Genomic DNA, 17,787 nt, shown 5'->3' on the forward strand with positions numbered 1-17,787 from the left:
TGGTCTTCTCAAATCATTCAGAGATAAAGATTAAAAAAATAAAAGAAAGAAAGACAAAGAAAAGGGAAGAAGAAGAAAAGAATTTTGATGCATAGACGGATAATTCATTTATTATTTAATTCAAATGTTGATATAATCTTATTAAAATTTCATTGGACAATGATGATGAATGAGTTTTGACTTTTGAGTTAGCATGCATAGTCACTCGAGTCAAATAGGAACAAAATGGCACGACTCATCTAATAATAATAATAATAATAATAATAATAATAAGTATGAACTGTAAATTTACCTGTAGAGGAATAACATTCTTCTATAAAAATTTTTGTGAAGAACGAGACAGAAGAAAAAAATAACGTACGAGAGAGAAACGTACAGAGAGAATGAAAAAAATATTAAAGTAACTACTTTATAAAGTGGATAGAAAGTGAGAAAAATTCTAGTATTTAAAATTTAAATTTATTTTAATTACTAACATATTTAGCTACAAATTAAGAATGTATTTTAATTAAAATTTAATTAAATAATATTATTTAAATTAAAAAACTTATTAAAGGCTCAATTTTAAAAGACACATAACATTTTCCAAAATAGAACAAACATACAAATAGGTAACAACTACACTTAAACCAAAATCTCTAGTGAGATAACAAAGAAATGACCAAATACTTAAACATATCCAAATTCCAAATACACCTAAAATACTCGTCGATACTAAATTAAATGGTGTATACTCTCAACTATAAAGAAATAAACAAAGAAACAAATACTCCTCACCAAGTATAAAGAGAAGACACATAAGACTAATACAACTCTTCTCTAAATAACCAAAAGAGAGACCAACAAATTGACTTGATATATGTAGAGAATAGTAATATTAGTGAGCATAGTTAGGAGTTAGGACTATTGTGGTGTATATATAAGTTGCTAAGGTCCCTAGTAAACACACAATTGAAACAGATTTAGAATAACAAGTTCTTTTTCACTCTTACGTAATTAACTTGTATTCCAAGCAATTCTATTTTCTCTAAGTTCTCTCATCTCTTCCGATTGAGTTCTTGGATTATATTTACATGGTATTCAGAGGAAGGTCGATTCATGGCTCTCCCCATTAATTAAAAAGGTTTTCTTTCTCCTATTCAAAACAGATTGAATGACTCTAATTTTCTCACATGACAACAACAAGCACTCTTTACCATCATGGGTCAAAATCTTGGAGATCATCTTCAAGAAGAAAAATTACCACCTGAATTTGAATCTGCTGAAGCTCAAATTGCTGGAAAAGTCTCTAAAAAACACATTAAATGGCTTCAATGATACTAGAATCTCAGATCTTGGTTGCTTGCATCTGTTGATTCTTCCTTCAAGAATCGCATTGCACATTGCTCTTCAGCTCTTAAAATATGGCAGAAACTTCAAACTCACTTTGCTGAAACGACCAAAACAAAGATCAAACAATTACAAACAGCTCAAGATTATTAAAAAAAAAAAGAATCTCAAGATCACTGAATATTTGGCTCAAATCAAAGAAGTTGTGGACTCTCTTATGGCTATAGGTTATTCAATTACAACTGAAGATCACATTGAAGCAATATGTGAAGATTTATCAGAAGAATTTTCAAGCTGTATTAAATTGGTTCTGGCCAAACCTGAATCATTTTCCATTGGTGAAGTAAAAAATCTGTTGATTTCACACGAAGAAACAATTGAAAAGTTCAAACAATTTTCTATTTCTCTGGCTCATGTCAATCTTGCTCAAATTCCCTTATCCAATTCAAGATCGTTTTTTTGACCCTATGGTAGAAGGTGAGGTGGCAGAGGTGGACGATTCTTTAAAAGAGGTAGAAGTTTTTGGCAATTGAATAATCATCAAAGCTGCCAAGTTTGTGGAAGAATTGGCCACACTGCTCTTCAGTGCTTTTACAAGTTTAATCACATTTTTCAAAGTATATCTCATTTACAACATTCCAGTCTTCATCATCCAACATAGCATAACCACCTCCTGCATTCTTTCATAATCCTCAATCCTTTATTGCTACTCCTTCAATATCTTTAGACACTTCTTGGTACGTACCCAGATTTTGGTGCAAGTCATCACTTGACGCCAGATGCAACAAGCTTTGTTCTTGATTCTAACTACACTCGTCCAGATCAGTTGTATTTTTCTAATGGTGCAAGTATCAATATTTCAAAAATTGGACATTCTTTATTACAAAATTCTACTACTAACAAGATTTTTATTTTGAAAAACTTATTGCATGTTCCTACTCTTGCAAACTAAAGAACTTAATCAGTGTTTTCAAATTTTGTTTAGATAACAATGTGTTTTTCGAATTTTATCCTTTTCATTGTTATGTCAAATCTCAGATGTCCAAGGAGGTGCTCCTTCAAGGAATACTTAAACAAGAACTATATGTTTTTGAGAACATGTATATAGCTAGACAGATTAATGATTCCAAAGTATTTCAATCTTTTCTTGCTATATGTAAATCTAATTTAGAACTTTGGCATAGAAGATTAGGACATCCATCACTTATTATTTTTGAGATTATTTTTAGACACTGTAATATACCATGTTCAAATAAAACTGAGTTTGATTCTGTTGTGTGTGAAGCTTGTGCAAAAGGCAAAATGCATACCTTACCTTTCTCTTTGTCTAATATTGTTTTTACTGCTCCTCTTGAATTAATTTACATTGATGTATGGAGTCCTGTCCCAATTGTTTCCAGATCAGAATTACTATATGAGCATTGTACATGTTTACACAAGATACACTTGTTTATACTTAATTCAAAAGCTCAAGTTCTGCAAATTTAACAACAATACAAGTTACTTTTTGGGTATGCTCCAGAGTCAAAAAATTTCAAATGTCTTGGTAGAAATGGTAAAATCATAATTGCAAGAAATATAATTTTTGATGAGAAATATTTCCCTTACTCATCTGTATTTGCTGTTCGTTCTTCCAATTCTACTGCATTTCATCCTAATTCTTCTACTTCTGCCACTAACATGCTTAATTTTTGTCTCAGATTCCCTCTCCTCTTACTAAATCTGATCAATTGTCCACAATCCTTCATAATCATCCTGCTAGTACTTCTGAAGAACTTGTTTCTGATCAACCTCAATATATTGAAAACAATTCTAATCATATTCTTATCACTTCTCCTTCTACTTCTCAAAATTCCTCTCTATCTTCAAATAAAATCCCAATATTAGGGATTGAAATTCAACCCCCTAGAGACATTGAAATGACAAATCAAACCACTACTATTACTAATAGGCACCATATAATAACCAGATCTAAATCTGGTTTATGTCGACCCACAACCTTGATAAGTGAATTTTCAACTTTTGATTTGATCAATAACATACCTAAAAATGCTTCTCGAGCCTTAAAATCATCACTTTGGTTTCAAGCAACGCAAGAAGAATATTCTGCATTGATGAAAAACAAGACCTGGCATCTTATTCAACCTTCTTTCAATGCTACTATTATTGGATCAAAATGGATATTTACAATTAAAAGAGGTGCTGATGGTGTTATTAAAAAGTACAAGGCTTACCTTGTTGCTAAAGGTTGTCATCAAATTGTGGGAATTTGACTACTCTTAAATTTATAGCCCTGTCATTAGACCCATCACCATCATGATAGTCCTCTCTATTGCTATTTCTAAGGGTTAGTTCTTGAGACAGTTCGATTTCAATAATGCTTTCCTTAATGGAGAGCTTACTAAAACTGTTTACATGACTCCTCCACAACGCATCTCACCATCTAATCCTCATCTTATATGCAAACTTGACAAAGCTATTTATGGTCTAAAGCAGCCATCTAAGATATGGTTTCACAAACTTAGCAGTACTCTTTTTAACCTTGGTTTTACTAATACTCGTGCAGATGCCTCTTTATTCACTAAGTTCACTCCAACATCCACCATATATCTTTTGGCATATGTTGATAACATTGTCATCACTCGCAATCACAATTCTGAAATTGAAAAGCTTATCTTTAAGAGATCTTGGCCAATTATATTTTTTTATTAGTTTGGAATTTAATTCCACTAACATGGGTGACTTACAATCTCTCAGTGCAAGTATATTTCTGACTTGTTCAAATGAGCTACCATGCTTCCCTTAAAATCCCATGTTGCTTCTCACAAACTAATGTCTCCAAGTTAAGAACCATTTTAGGATCCAACTCTCTATAGGTCAATTGTTGGGGGGATTGTAGTATGCTACATTGACTCACCCTAAGATAGCCTTTACTGTCAATAAGGTCAGCCCGTTTATGCATGCTCCCTTAGAAGATTATTGGAGAGCAGTCAAGAGAATCTTAAGATATCTTTTAGATAGGCTAACCATGGAATACATTTACCTATGTTAGAAACAAGAAACTAAATTGCACAAAGGATTTGTGTATTATTGAGTGCATTCAAGTTATCTAAAATGATAAAAATATAAAATGATATTTATAGGTGATAAGAGAATGAATATAATAAAGACATAATATTCTATAATAAATATTTAGATATATTAAATAATTCTAATGAATGCTAATTGATCCTACTATATTCTAACAACCTAAATGCACTGATTTTCGCCTTCTTACTTTCATAGATGCTGACTAGGCTACTAATGTTGAAGATAGGAGGTGTACAAGTGGTTTTTTGCATTTTCCTTGGCAGCAACCTTTTGGAGTATTAGAAAGCAAAACACTGTAAGCAGGTCCTCTACACAAGCGTAATATCATTGCCTTGCAGAAGCAACAACTGAGACTATATAGATTTAGAAGTTAATCTACACAAACACAAAAATTGTATTCATACAAATCTCCAACATGAATATAACCAAGCCACCAATCATATATGTGAATACATAAGGCAAGCTACCAAATATACATGTATGTGGATACACAAAGTCAAGTCATTAAACATACATATATGTGAATACAAAATTTTAACTTCTTGCATTTACATCTAAAGCCACCATGCATACATGTTCAAACTTTTTAACCATTTGATCAATGATATTTCTTCAACATTATACTAATGCATGTAACCACAGTTTAATCACCATGCATTCAAAATTGATTTTGATTTTTTTTTTTCACGGTACAAATTAAAAATATTTATACTCAAATATATAATGATTGATTTAGTACCTTATTTTTAAGGTGTACATAGCTTTTTTATTGTTTGAATAAAGTATCGTTTTTTTCCTCAACGTTTGAGATAAATCCTATTTGTGTCTCTAACGTTTAAATCGTCCTATTTATATCCTTAACGTTTGTAAAAGTGATTCAATGTTATCCTGCCGTCAATTACACATCATGAGTGCTTTAGTTTGAGTTTTAAAAATCTCTTCTTGAAGTTAGAATACAAATATATGGGATAAAATCGATGATCTATTCTGAAAAATAGTTCATCAAATGTTGAAACTAATTCCTACAACATTTACATAATTCACTTTTCTAAGGACATAATTGAATCTAAACACAAATAGTGGGTATAATATTAAAATCGAACACATCCAAGTGAGACCTAATTGAGAATGAATACATCCAAGTGAGAATAATTGAAAAATATAATCTGATTTGTTAGTATAATTGATAATAGGATAACATTGAATCACTTTTATAAACGTTAAAGATACAAATAGGACGATTTAAACGTTAGGGACACAAATAGGACTTACCCCAGGCACAGACCCAAGCATCATGGTGGGGGGCACTTGCCCCCACTCTGATTTGATAATTTTAAACAAAAAATATATATATATATAATATGTTCCCATTTTAAATTTTAAATGACCTCACTACAAATAAATTAAGCTCAATTATTAAAAGCCCCAAACCCATTTTATCTTTCTATTATTTTTACTATTAATTAACCTAATTATATTTAGTCTTCTTCTATTCTCAAATTCCAGCCGTCACTCATTTATTCTCTTAAACCCTTTTCTTAGTTTCATATTTTCAATCTTCTTTTTCTATTCTTTATCTAGTGGTCATCTTCGCTTCATCAAAAGGTAAATTTTAAATTCTCTATTTTGTTTATATAGCTCTCTATGACTCTATGTATCTTTCAATTTCATTGTTTATCTTTTTGATATTTTCAATTGTAAATTTTAATTCAAATAATTATAATTTAGGTATTAATCTATTTTTTATTCTCTTCATGAATTTATATATTTTATTTTATTCTCAATTTAGTGATTCTTATTATTTATTTATTTATCTTTCGTTCTATTCTATTATATGTAATTATATTGCATATAAATTTTTAAAGTGAATTGATCAATTTACTAATTTAGAATATATATTATTCAAAAAACATGTTGTTTATCCATTAGTGTTTCTTCTATTGAAATTAGCTTTGATTCTACCTGTGGCAACGGCATCAGTTGAGAGAACATTTTCTGCTATGAATATCATAAATAGTCGACTTCGTAATCGAATGGGAGATGAGTGGTTAAATGATTGTTTGGTTACATATATAGAAAGAGAGACATTCAATCAAGTTGATAATGAAACAATTATTCAACATTTTCAAAATATGAAAACAAGAAGAGAAGTATCTTCAAGATTTGAAGCGAAGAAAGTTAGCGGCTAATGTAATTTTTTATTTTTTATTTAAATAATTAATGTGCATTTTTATATTTTTAAATTTAAATTAATATATCTTTTGATAGTAGTGTATATTATTTTTGCCCCCCAACATAAATTTTCTGGGTCCATCACTGACTTACCCCAAACGTTGGAGACAAAAACGATACTTTACTCTTATTGTTTTAATTTGGAGTACGTTTTGGTGTGACTAGATTATTCTTCGGTATTTCTTGATGACTTTAATTTTTGTACTTAGTGAAATTTCAACAATTTTTTTGAGTAAATAATTATTATGTACTTTGAGAGATTAGGTTTTTGGCAAAAATAAATTTAGAAAGATGTAAAAAAATGACTCTTTAATGATTTTTTTATTTGACAAAATAAACTAAATATATATAAATAAATTAATAAAATATTTAGTTTAATTTATCAAACAGAACATATTTTTTTGATATTTTATTATTTACATCTTTTGATATTTATTTTGTTAAAATTATCATTTTTGAAGGTCAAAATAATTATTTATTCTTTTCTTTTCTTCTTCTCTCTATGATGGCTCATTCTTAAATGTTTATAATAAACGTTTGACTCTTGAAAGAAGGAAACAAATGTGCACCAAAACCTTAATCTTGTCACAAACTAATTTCTGTCATACATTTATTTCTCCAAAACTATGTATGAATTAAAACTAGTCACAAAAAATTAAGGGCATATTTTGTTTTAATTTTTTATTTTTATTTTCGGTGTTATTATCTATCTATTTTTAAAACTTTGTAAAAAAAATATAATAAATACAAGAAGGTAAAAGTAAAAAAATAGTTTTTTTTTTTTTAAATCCAAATAAAAATAGCTACTTTGTGTTTTAGAAACATATTTTAAGAAAATAATAATAGAAATTTTTTAAGTTTTGATGCATTTAATATATTAAAAATGTAAATAAATTTAGAATTTAGTTAACATGTAGTCTAAGAACACATGATAAGTGTACTATTAGTGAAAATTTTTAAATATTTTTATTTAATGAATATAAAACAAATACATTAAAAATTTAAATTTTTTATATTTTCAATAAAAATTTTATTAATTTATAAATTTAACATGCGTCCTTATGGTACAAGATACATAAATCCATAAATTTATGCTTTTAATAACTTTTAATATATTATTTCTTTTATAAGTATTCTTATAATGTATCTTAGGTTCAAAATAAAATTGTTATTTATATACTAAAATCAGTTACTAAAATCAGCTATCAATATATTTATATATATACATATGTAATTTAATTTATTTTTAATGTATATTTATATTATAATATATATTTTATATTGATTGTTGATTTTGATGGTTGATTTTAGACAATTTTTGGCATACAATGATTGATTCAAAATAATAAAGAAGCTCGAAAACTCTTACATGCCTTGTCTTGATATTTTGCACAAGCAATTAAGAACACCCTGCTGTGGCATTTACAACTTGGGTTTCGAAACATAGATGCATGGGAGCCAAATTAAAACACCACATCTAATACGCATTTATGGCCCAAGTTCATCAGCTTCTTCAATGCTTTCTTATCTTCCAGGTGTGACAGCAAGCAGGCAAATACAAGTATGAGACCACTCAAAAGCAAAGTCTAAGCATGCATCTTTGAGAAATGCAATAGTTAATCCCTCATTTGTTCACAACTTCAGTTTTTACACTCTTTAATTTGAGATGGTCAAAATAGGTTAAATCGATTGGGCATTCCCATTTTTTCAACTTAAACGGATACAATTTTGTCTCTACAATTAAATCTGTAAAAACGAAATATTAAATAGATGGATTTAGCCCGATTAACAAAAAAATATATATATCGGGTTAAACAAATCAGCCAACTGCCAACGAACTAACTCAACAGACTCAGAGAAAGAGTACGTACTCCGTACTCAGAGAGAATGAGAGAAGGAGAGAGTGGGAGAGAGCGTTTGAGGGTGAAACACGGTGAAGAAGATGGCCATGCCATCGAAAGAGATAAGGGGGAGAGTGTGGGAGGGTTTGCATCAGGTGTGAAGGAGGGATCAAGTAAGGGCAACCTTAGTTCCAGGTGACTTCCAAGATTTCGTTCCGTGACAAGGTTATTGGTTCTACGGTAGCCACAGGGATAAATCGGGCTGAAGCTCTAGATGAGGATTCCATGGCAGTGGTCACTGGAAAACAAGGAGATCCCATGCCTCCAAGAGTTTGCTTCTCCGAAGAGGCTAGGAACATCCTTTCTGAACCATATAAGGAAGCAATTGTGATTAAGGTTCTTGGAAAAAACCTTAGTTACACGGCCATGTTTCACAAATTGAAAGGGGTATGGAGGATCACCGGTGGATATGAAATCTTGGATGTGGGTTTTGGATACTTCCTCGTTAAATTTGATCGCATGGACGATCGAGAGAAGGTTTTACTAGGGGGGCCATGGATGATCTTCGGTCACTATATTGCGGTCAAGCCATGGACACCGGATTTTAAACCTTGTGAGGACACTTTCGGGGAGACTATGGTTTGGATTCGAATCTCTGGTTTGAGCATATGGTACTATCAGGATAAAGCCATGATGAGAATCGCTTCTGCTGTGGGAAGACCAGTCAAGGTGGATCTGGCTACTAAGTTGGCGGAAAGGGGAAAATTTGCTCGGGCTTGCGTGCAAATTAATCTTGGTTTGCCGGTGGTCCGGAGTGTGATTGTCGATGAGTTTGAATATAAGGTGGAGTATGAATGCTTACACCTTATTTGTGACAAGTGCAATTGTTTCGGGCATCCAGCAACTGACTGCAGAATGACCCCAATAGATTCAGAAAGGGTGGATCAAAAGGAAACATCAGTGACCGAGACGGCGGCCCGGGTGGTGCAGCCACAGGAAGCTTCAAAAGAGAAAATTTTTGAATTTGGATGCAATCCCAAAGAGTCAGTGATAGTTGCAGAAATTGGAGAGGAATTAGATGATAAGTTGCATGGGAAGGAAGTGGGGTCCCAACATTTGGAAAATGAGGCTGGCTGGACCAAAGTTAGCGGTAAAAGGAGAGAAAAATTGAGTCAATCAAACAAAGCCCAACAAACATCTAAAGATAAAATGCCGGTGCGCTCAAATCAGAAATTGGACCAGAACCGTGACTTTGGGCTACGTATGAGAGGAGCCGAATCAGGGGTGAAGACCGGGTCGGTTAGCGAATCTAAAGCACGCATGGCATCTTCCAAACAGCAAGGGGTGAAGGGCAAATCTGTCTCCGTTGCGGGGCCGACTTTCACTGCCATTATCAAAAACGGACACAAGAGATTGCGCCCTTCTTCTTTGCAGAATTCGCCGTCGACTCCGGACTGCCTTGGCGACACCAGCAAGCAGCAAATCGGCAAATTAGAAGGGTTGTCAGTGGAGGGACACAGACAAACCGGGCAACAACCGGACAAGGACAAGCAAGGCTCAGGGGGATATGATGGCGGATCTTCATCATCTCGTTAGGGACTTCAGCTGAGGTTGGTCCTTTTTACAATACAAATTGTTTTATGGATTATTTAGATTTAAGCTTTCTATTTTGGAATATTAGAGGTGCCTCTAATAAATTGGCCCGGGTTCATAGTAAGGAGTTAGCGAATAAATTTCATCCTACTTTTTTCATTCTGTTTGAAACCCATATTGCTTTCGAGAGGATGAAATCTTTTTGGAATAATCTAGGTTACCAGGGTGTTGGTATTGTTGAGGCTAATGGTCATAGTGGGGGTATCTGGGTTCTATGTTCTAATTCAAATATTTCTGTGAGAGTATTGGATGTAGTTGATCAATGTATCAGTTTTGAAATCACTATGGGCAATACATCTAGTTACTGCAGTGCGGTGTATGCTAATCCGCATATACATCGGCGTAAAGAACTGTGGGGTGACTTGACAAGGATTGCTAATATGATCCACGGACCTTGGATTGTGTTAGGGGACTTTAATGATGTTTTGTTGCAGAGTGAAGTTAGAGGGGGGCAATTTAGACTTGCCAGAGCAGAACAATTTGCGGAAACATTGGAGGATTGTGGGCTGTTTGATATGGGGGCTATTGGGAGAAGATTCACTTGGTACAGGAAGGTGAAAGGTGGGGTGCAGGTGGCCATGAAGCTTGATAGAGCAGTCATCAACCAGGACTGGCGACTAATGTTTCCGGAGGCTTATACTGAGGTGCTGGCGCGCCTTCACTCTGATCATTGCCCATTATTCACTAGGTGCAAGATGGCAAAGAGGGCTACCAAAGGCCATCGTCCGTTCAGATTCCAGGCTGCGTGGATGACTCATCCTCTTTTTAGGAATGTTGTTGATACAGCTTGGAATAGAGGAGCTCCGGATGTAGTCAAATGTTTGTTGGAGGTTCAAAAAGATGCAACTAGCTTCAATAAAAAGGTTTTTGGCAATATTTTTGTTAAGAAAAGGGAGTTGGAGAGGCTTTTGAATGACGTTCAGATTACTCTGGAAAGTCGGGAGGATCAACAGCTTAGGGTCAAAGAGCAATTTTTGCATCAGGAACTGAATGCTGTCCTTCTTCAAGAAGAGTTGTTGTGGTATCAAAAATCTAGAGAACAATGGGTGAGATGTGGAGACAGAAATACAAAATTTTTTCATCTGCAGACAGTTATCAGGAGAAAGAGGAACAAAATTCATGGGTTATATTTGGAGGATGGGTCTTGGGCCACGGAGACTACGACTCTAGAAATGGCGGCAAATTCTTTCTTTCAAAAGCTCTTTTCTACAAGGGAGGATATTGACCTGGACGCCATGGGGCCTTTTCCTTGCCCGTCTCTTAGTACTGAGGCTTGTCAAAAGTTAGTGGAACCGGTGACGTCTGAAGAGGTTGAAAGAGCTGTGATGACCATGAGTTCATTTAAAGCCCCAGGGCCAGATGGATTTCAAGCAATTTTCTACAAAGAGTTCTGGGACTCTCTTAGCAACGATGTGTGTAGACTGGTCAAGCGAGCCTTTGAGGGTGAGCCACTGAATGCAGCTATTTTCAATACTCTCATTGTTCTAATTCCTAAAGTAGAAGTTCCCTTTTCCTTACGGGAGTTTCGGCCTATTAGCTTATGTAATGTAATTTATAAAATTGTCACAAAGGTTCTAGTTAACAGGTTCAGACCTTTCCTGTCGGAGATCATTGGTCCTTTGCAAGGAGGGTTCATTCCAGGAAGAGGAACCACAGAGAATATTATCATTGCTCAAGAGATTATGCACTTCATGAGGAACACCAAGTCTCGAAAAGGGACCATGGCATTCAAGATTGATTTGGAAAAAGCTTATGACAGGGTAGACTGGCGTTTTCTAGAAGCTACTTTGGTCCGGTTTGGGTTTCCAAAGGCTACCATTAATCTTATATTGAATTGTGTGACTTCTTCTTCGTTGGCAGTTTTGTGGAATGGGAACAGGCTCCAAAATTTCAATCCGAAGAGAGGGTTGAGGCAAGGAGATCCTATGTCTCCTTATCTATTTGTACTCTGTATGGAAATGCTTGCCTGCTTTATCTCTCATAGAGTTTCCCAAGGTTTGTGGAACCCAGTTGCGGTTTCTAGGAATGGACCACGACTCTCTCATTTGATGTTTGCAGATGATCTTTTGCTTTTCTGTAAGGCATCAAAAGCTCAAGTAATAGAGGTCATGCATTGTTTGGACTTGTTTTCTAGAGCGTCAGGTTTAAAGGTAAATCTTCATAAGTCAAAGGCCCAGTGTTCCAAGAGGGTGTCGGAGAGGAGAAAAGAGGTTCTCTCAGGGGTCTCTAACATCCGGTTCTGCAATGATTTGGGTAAATACCTGGGAATTAACATCGGTCATGCCAGAGCTTCCAGGAAGACGGCTCAGGAGATTATTGAAAAAATTTCGAGAAAGCTCTCCAGTTGGAAAGGACGCCTACTGAATAAGGCAGGGAGGCTTTGTCTTGTTAAATCGGTTATGGCCTCTATCCCAGTTTATGAAATGCAAATTTCTCTTCTCCCGAAGTATGCATGTAATAAAATTGATTCCTTGATGAGACAATTCTTGTGGAAAGGCCAAGCGACTGGAAAAGGGCTGCCTCTGGTCAGGTGGGAGGTCGCCATAACTCCTAAAAAGGCAGGAGGATTGGGTATTAGGGATACTTCCTGTGCTAACATGGCGCTTCTGGGAAAGTTGGTATGGGATTATCTAAATAATAGTGAGAAGTTATGGGTGCAGGTTCTGAAGCATAAATATCTCAGGAATCAATCTGGTATGAACGGAAACAGTAGAAATTCTTCATCGGCTACCTGGAAGAACATTGTTAGTGCCTATGAGCATCTCAAGGAAGGGCTTCATTGGAATATTGGAGATGTCCACAAATCAGTTTGGTATGATGAGTGGACTCCTTTTGGTAAGCTTTGCAACCTTGTTCCTTATGTACATATTTCTGAATCAGATTTCATGGTGGCGGACTTGTGGAAAGGGGTGTCTTGGGAGGTTGATAGTCTTACCACGCCTATTCCGCATGAGATTAAGCAGTTTATTTGTGGTCTGAGATATCCTAGTTTGACTGAGTCGGAGCCACAGTGGGAGTGGTGGCCTGCAGCAACAAAAAAGTATAGTGCAAGGGAGGGTTACAGATGGTTATTAAAGAAAACATTAAATTGGAATGCCAACAGTAATTGGAACTGGTTGTGGAACACAAACATTCCAGAGAAGTTCAAATTTACTATGTGGCTTAGCTTACATGATGCTCTACCAACTGAGACCTTTCGATTCAAGCGGCATTTAGCTTCTTCAGATATGTGTAAGAGATGTAACAAGGCGCAGGAGACTATGGAGCATTGCCTTAGAGACTGTGAACGATCAAAGGCAATCTGGTATATGTTGGATCCTAGTATCCTGGACTCGACGGCTGGTACTGCTCTTGAAGAGTGGTTTCGGAAGGCCTTGGCTAACAATGAGGCGTCCTTTGGTGCAGGGCTTTGGTGGGTATGGAGACATAGGTGCAATGACATATTCAACACTGACAACCCTTAGACAGACCATAAGGTTGTTGCCTTGGCCAGAATTACCGCCAAGGACTTACAGGTTTACAGGAGTCGAAGCAATGCCTTTAGGTCTCTCCGAAATTGCCTGTGTTGGGAACCACCGGTAGGCAATAGTTTTAAAGTTAATTGTGATGCAAGCTTGTATATGGATTCAAATTTAGCGGGATTTGGGTGTATTATTAGAGATTCTAAGGGAGATTGGATCTCGGGCTGCTCTGGAAGCATTCCCCCTTGGTCTATAATCAGATGTGAATTATTTGCTGCTTGGAGGGGGCTGGTTTTAGCTTGGGATTGCGGTTTGAGGGATATTATATGTGAAACAGATTGCCTTGACATTCTGCCCATCATGCATGAGCTTACAAGTGGGTATCCATCTGAAGTAACAGATTTAGTTCACAAGATTCAGGAGCTTTTATCTCGTCCTTGGCTTGTTCACGTTGAATGGGTGTCCCGAGAAGCAAATAGAGCTGCGGATTGGATGGCTAAATATGGTGCCAAGAGTAACTCTAATCATGTTATTTGGTCTGAACCTGGTGTTGATCTCCAACGAATCATCCGCTCGAATTTAGAATAGTTTTTGCTTTGTTTCTTTCCTTGTTTAGTCACCAAAAAAAAAAAAACTCAACAGACTCAACAGACAATTCATTTATTTTTTTATTTTTCAAAAAATAAATCAACATTTTTGGATATGAGTTAGTGAAAGTTCTTTTATTGGATGTAGAGTTGGTCACTTGGTCTCATATATTGTGCCTCATAAATCAATTTGGATTGGTCTATTCTAAAGTTAGAACAAAAAATTTTAATAAGGAGGGACTAAATTTCAGATGAAATTTTTTATTTTTTATTATATTTATTATTATATAAAAATAATTTAGATATAATATGTATTTTTTTTAAAATAAATTAAAATATATAATGTAATTACTAAAATATAATGATGTAAGTTATTATTAATATTATATATAATAATATAATGTCACATATGTTAATATTTTAATATTATTTAATAAAAACAAACATTTTTAAAAAACTGATATAGAAACGAGTATATGAAAATTAATTTTAAAAGTACAAATATTTAAGTGTATGATATTAAATTGGTTAATTAAAATAATATTTTTTTTGTAAGCACATATTTCATATATAGATATAGTTTTTTAAAATTACTAGTCGTTTCCTTTGCATCTATCTCTAGTCCAAATTATTAGTTTTTTAGTCCACTTAAATAATTGTCAGAAATTCAAATCCTCTCTGATGAGTCTGTAGCGGAATTTTGACTTCTAATAGCTACAAAGTAATATGAAATTGAACACTACTCACAATAATGCATTCGCTATATAATTACTAAAGAGAAAAAGAAATAAAATAAAATAAAATAATAATAATATAATAAAAAGAAGATATGAATGTAGTTGTTATTGTTGATGATTATTGAATTGAAATTCTACAAACGTTTATATAGCGGTTATATGCTATAATTTCAACGGATAGAAATAAAACTTTCCTATAATAACTCTTAGCCTTCCTTTTCTTTCTCTCTTCCTCACAATAACTCTTAGCTTTCCTTTTCTTTCTCTTTCCCTCATAATTCTCCACCTCGTTCACAATTTGAAATCTACGCAAATTTTGGACAATCAAAGAATGGTATTCATATTCGGTTGCATCATTTGACAATGACTGCCTAACATAGAACAATATTGAACAATTTCAAACAGTGTTGGAACTTGCTTCCTGACACCACTTTAGTCAACATATCAGCGGGATTTTCATCTGTGTGTACTTTTACAAGAGAAATGTCACCTTTCTCCATAACATCACGCACGAAGTGATATCTAACATCAATATGCTTGGTACGAGCATGATGAACCTTATTTTTAGCCAAATGAATTGCACTTTGACTATCACAATTCAGATCCACGCAATCTTGCTTCAGCCCTAAATCATCTAGAAGACCCCTTAGCCACAGTGCTTCTTTCACCCCTTCTGCTACTGCCATGTACTCAGCCTCTGTAGTAGATAGTGCCACTATAACTTGTAACATCGATCACCAACTAACTAGAGCACCATGTATTTTATATACATAACCAGTCGTAGAACGTCTTCTATCTAGATCACCAGCATAATCAGAATCAACAAAGCCGCTAATTTGACATGATTTTCCACTAAAGCATAAACCTGTGTCAATGGTGCCCTTCAAGTATCTTAATATCCACTTGACTGCTTCCCAGTGTGCCTTATCCGGGTTTGCCATGAACCTGCTAACAACACTTACTGCATGTGAAATATCTGGGCGTGTACATACCATAGCATACATTAGGCTACCGACTGCACTAGCATAAGGTACATTTTCCATGTAAGCCTTATCCTCTGTTGTTGTGGGAGATTGTTTACCAGAGAGCCTAAAATGTGGAGCCAATGGCGTTACCACCGATTTAGCATTTTTCATTTCAAACCTTTCAATGACGCGCTCAATGTATCCTCTTTGGCTCAAGAACAATTTTTGGCTTGATCTCTCTCTTTTAATTTCCATGCCTAATATTTTTCGTGCAGCACCCAAGTCTTTTGTTTTAAATTCTTTACTAAATTGAACCTTTAACATATCTATCTCTACCTTGCTCTTAGAGGCAATAAGCATGTCATCCACATACAATAGAAGATAGATATAATCACCTCCAGGAAGCTTACGAATGTATACACAACAATCATAATTACTTCTGAAAAAACCTTGTTTTAACATAGAGGAGTCAAATCGCTTATACCATTGTCGAGGAGATTGTTTTAATCCATATAGCGATTTCCTCAAGCGACATACCTGACTTTCTTTACCCTCAACCTTGAAACCCTCAGGTTGATACATGTAGATTTCTTCCTCTAAGTCACCATGCAAGAATGCAGTCTTCACGTCTAGTTGTTCCAACTCAAGATTACCATGAGCGACAAGACTTAAAAGCACCCGTATGGATGTGTGTTTCACCATAGGAGAAAATATCTCTTTGTAATCAACACTTTCTTTCTGTGCAAATCCCTTTGCTACTAACCTAGCTTTGAATCTTGTACCATCTGACTTAGTAGGATATTCTTTTCTTTTATACACCCACTTACAATCAATTGCAGTCTTTCCCACGGGCAATGGGACCACATCCCATGTCTTGTTCTTATGAAGAGATTGCATCTCTTCCTCCATAGCGACAAACCAACTCTCTCTATCTTTGTCTTTGATAGCATGTTTGAAGGTGACCGGCTCATCATCCTCCACTGAGAGTGCATAATCTACCAAGTTTACCTGCCCATAATGTCTCAAAGGCTTGTTTGACCCGAACTTTTGAACAAATTTATAATTCCTCTTTGGCCTAGTAGATGCCAAAGAATCCTGCTGCTGCTGTTGTAATGCATGTGCATTTTCTCGCAGAATTTTCTCATGATCAAGTTCATCCTCTGCGTCATCTCGAGTAGCATTAGGATGCTCCACCTGAACATTACAAGAGTCTATTTGTTGGTATTTAGACTCTATCTCCACCACTTGAGTATTTAAAGTTTTCCCAACATCACCATCATCTGGCACCATATCTTTAGACAAAGCTACCATAGATCGTTCATCAAAGGCAACATCCCTGCTAATTACAAACTTAGAATCATTTACACTCCAAAGGCGATAGCCTTGAACCCCTCTTGGATACCCCAAAAAGATTACCTTCTTAGCTCTATCATCAAGCTTATTATCTTTGACATGATAATAGGCTGTGCATCCAAAGACTCTGAGTTTTTCATAATCTGCATGTTCCCCTGACCACACCTTATAAGGTGTGTTTCCATCTAGAGAAGAATATGGGGATCGATTTACTATGTAGTAAGCTGTAGCAACCGATTTTGTCCACCATTCTCTGCCTAACCCAGAATTAGAGCGCATACACCTTGCCTTCTCAAGTAGCGTACGATTCAATCGTTTGGCGACTCCATTCTGTTGTGGTGTTTCTCTAACTGTCCAGTGTCTTGTAATGCCTTCTCGGTCTCAGAACTCCTTGAAAGCTCCATCCGTGTACTCTGTGCCATTATCAGATCGTAGAGTTTTCAGCTTCCTACCTATTCGGTTTTCAACCATTGCTCTCCACCGCTTAAAAGTATCGAATACCTCATTCTTATGTTTGAGGAAGTAAATCCAAACATACC

General features: G+C 35.0%; 1 protein-coding gene and 1 pseudogene across 1 annotated transcript; both read left to right on the plus strand.

Moving 5' to 3' along the window:
- The first annotated feature begins 8,538 nt into the window (after positions 1 to 8,538).
- LOC148550757 (uncharacterized) lies at positions 8,539 to 10,088 on the plus strand (annotated as a pseudogene).
- Positions 10,089 to 10,276: 188 nt separating this feature from the next.
- Positions 10,277 to 12,056, plus strand: LOC148550758 (uncharacterized). The gene is made up of 3 exons (XM_088494614.1): positions 10,277 to 11,166; positions 11,410 to 11,692; positions 12,006 to 12,056. Exons 1-3 carry the CDS (start codon positions 10,277 to 10,279, stop codon positions 12,054 to 12,056), a joined length of 1,224 nt encoding a protein of 407 aa, XP_088350740.1.
- The last annotated feature ends 5,731 nt before the right edge of the window (positions 12,057 to 17,787 follow it).

Source organism: Arachis ipaensis, chromosome B7 (genome assembly GCF_059453495.1).
Source record: "Arachis ipaensis isolate K30076 ecotype BB chromosome B7, ASM5945349v1, whole genome shotgun sequence".
NCBI classification, from domain to species: domain Eukaryota; kingdom Viridiplantae; phylum Streptophyta; class Magnoliopsida; order Fabales; family Fabaceae; genus Arachis; species Arachis ipaensis.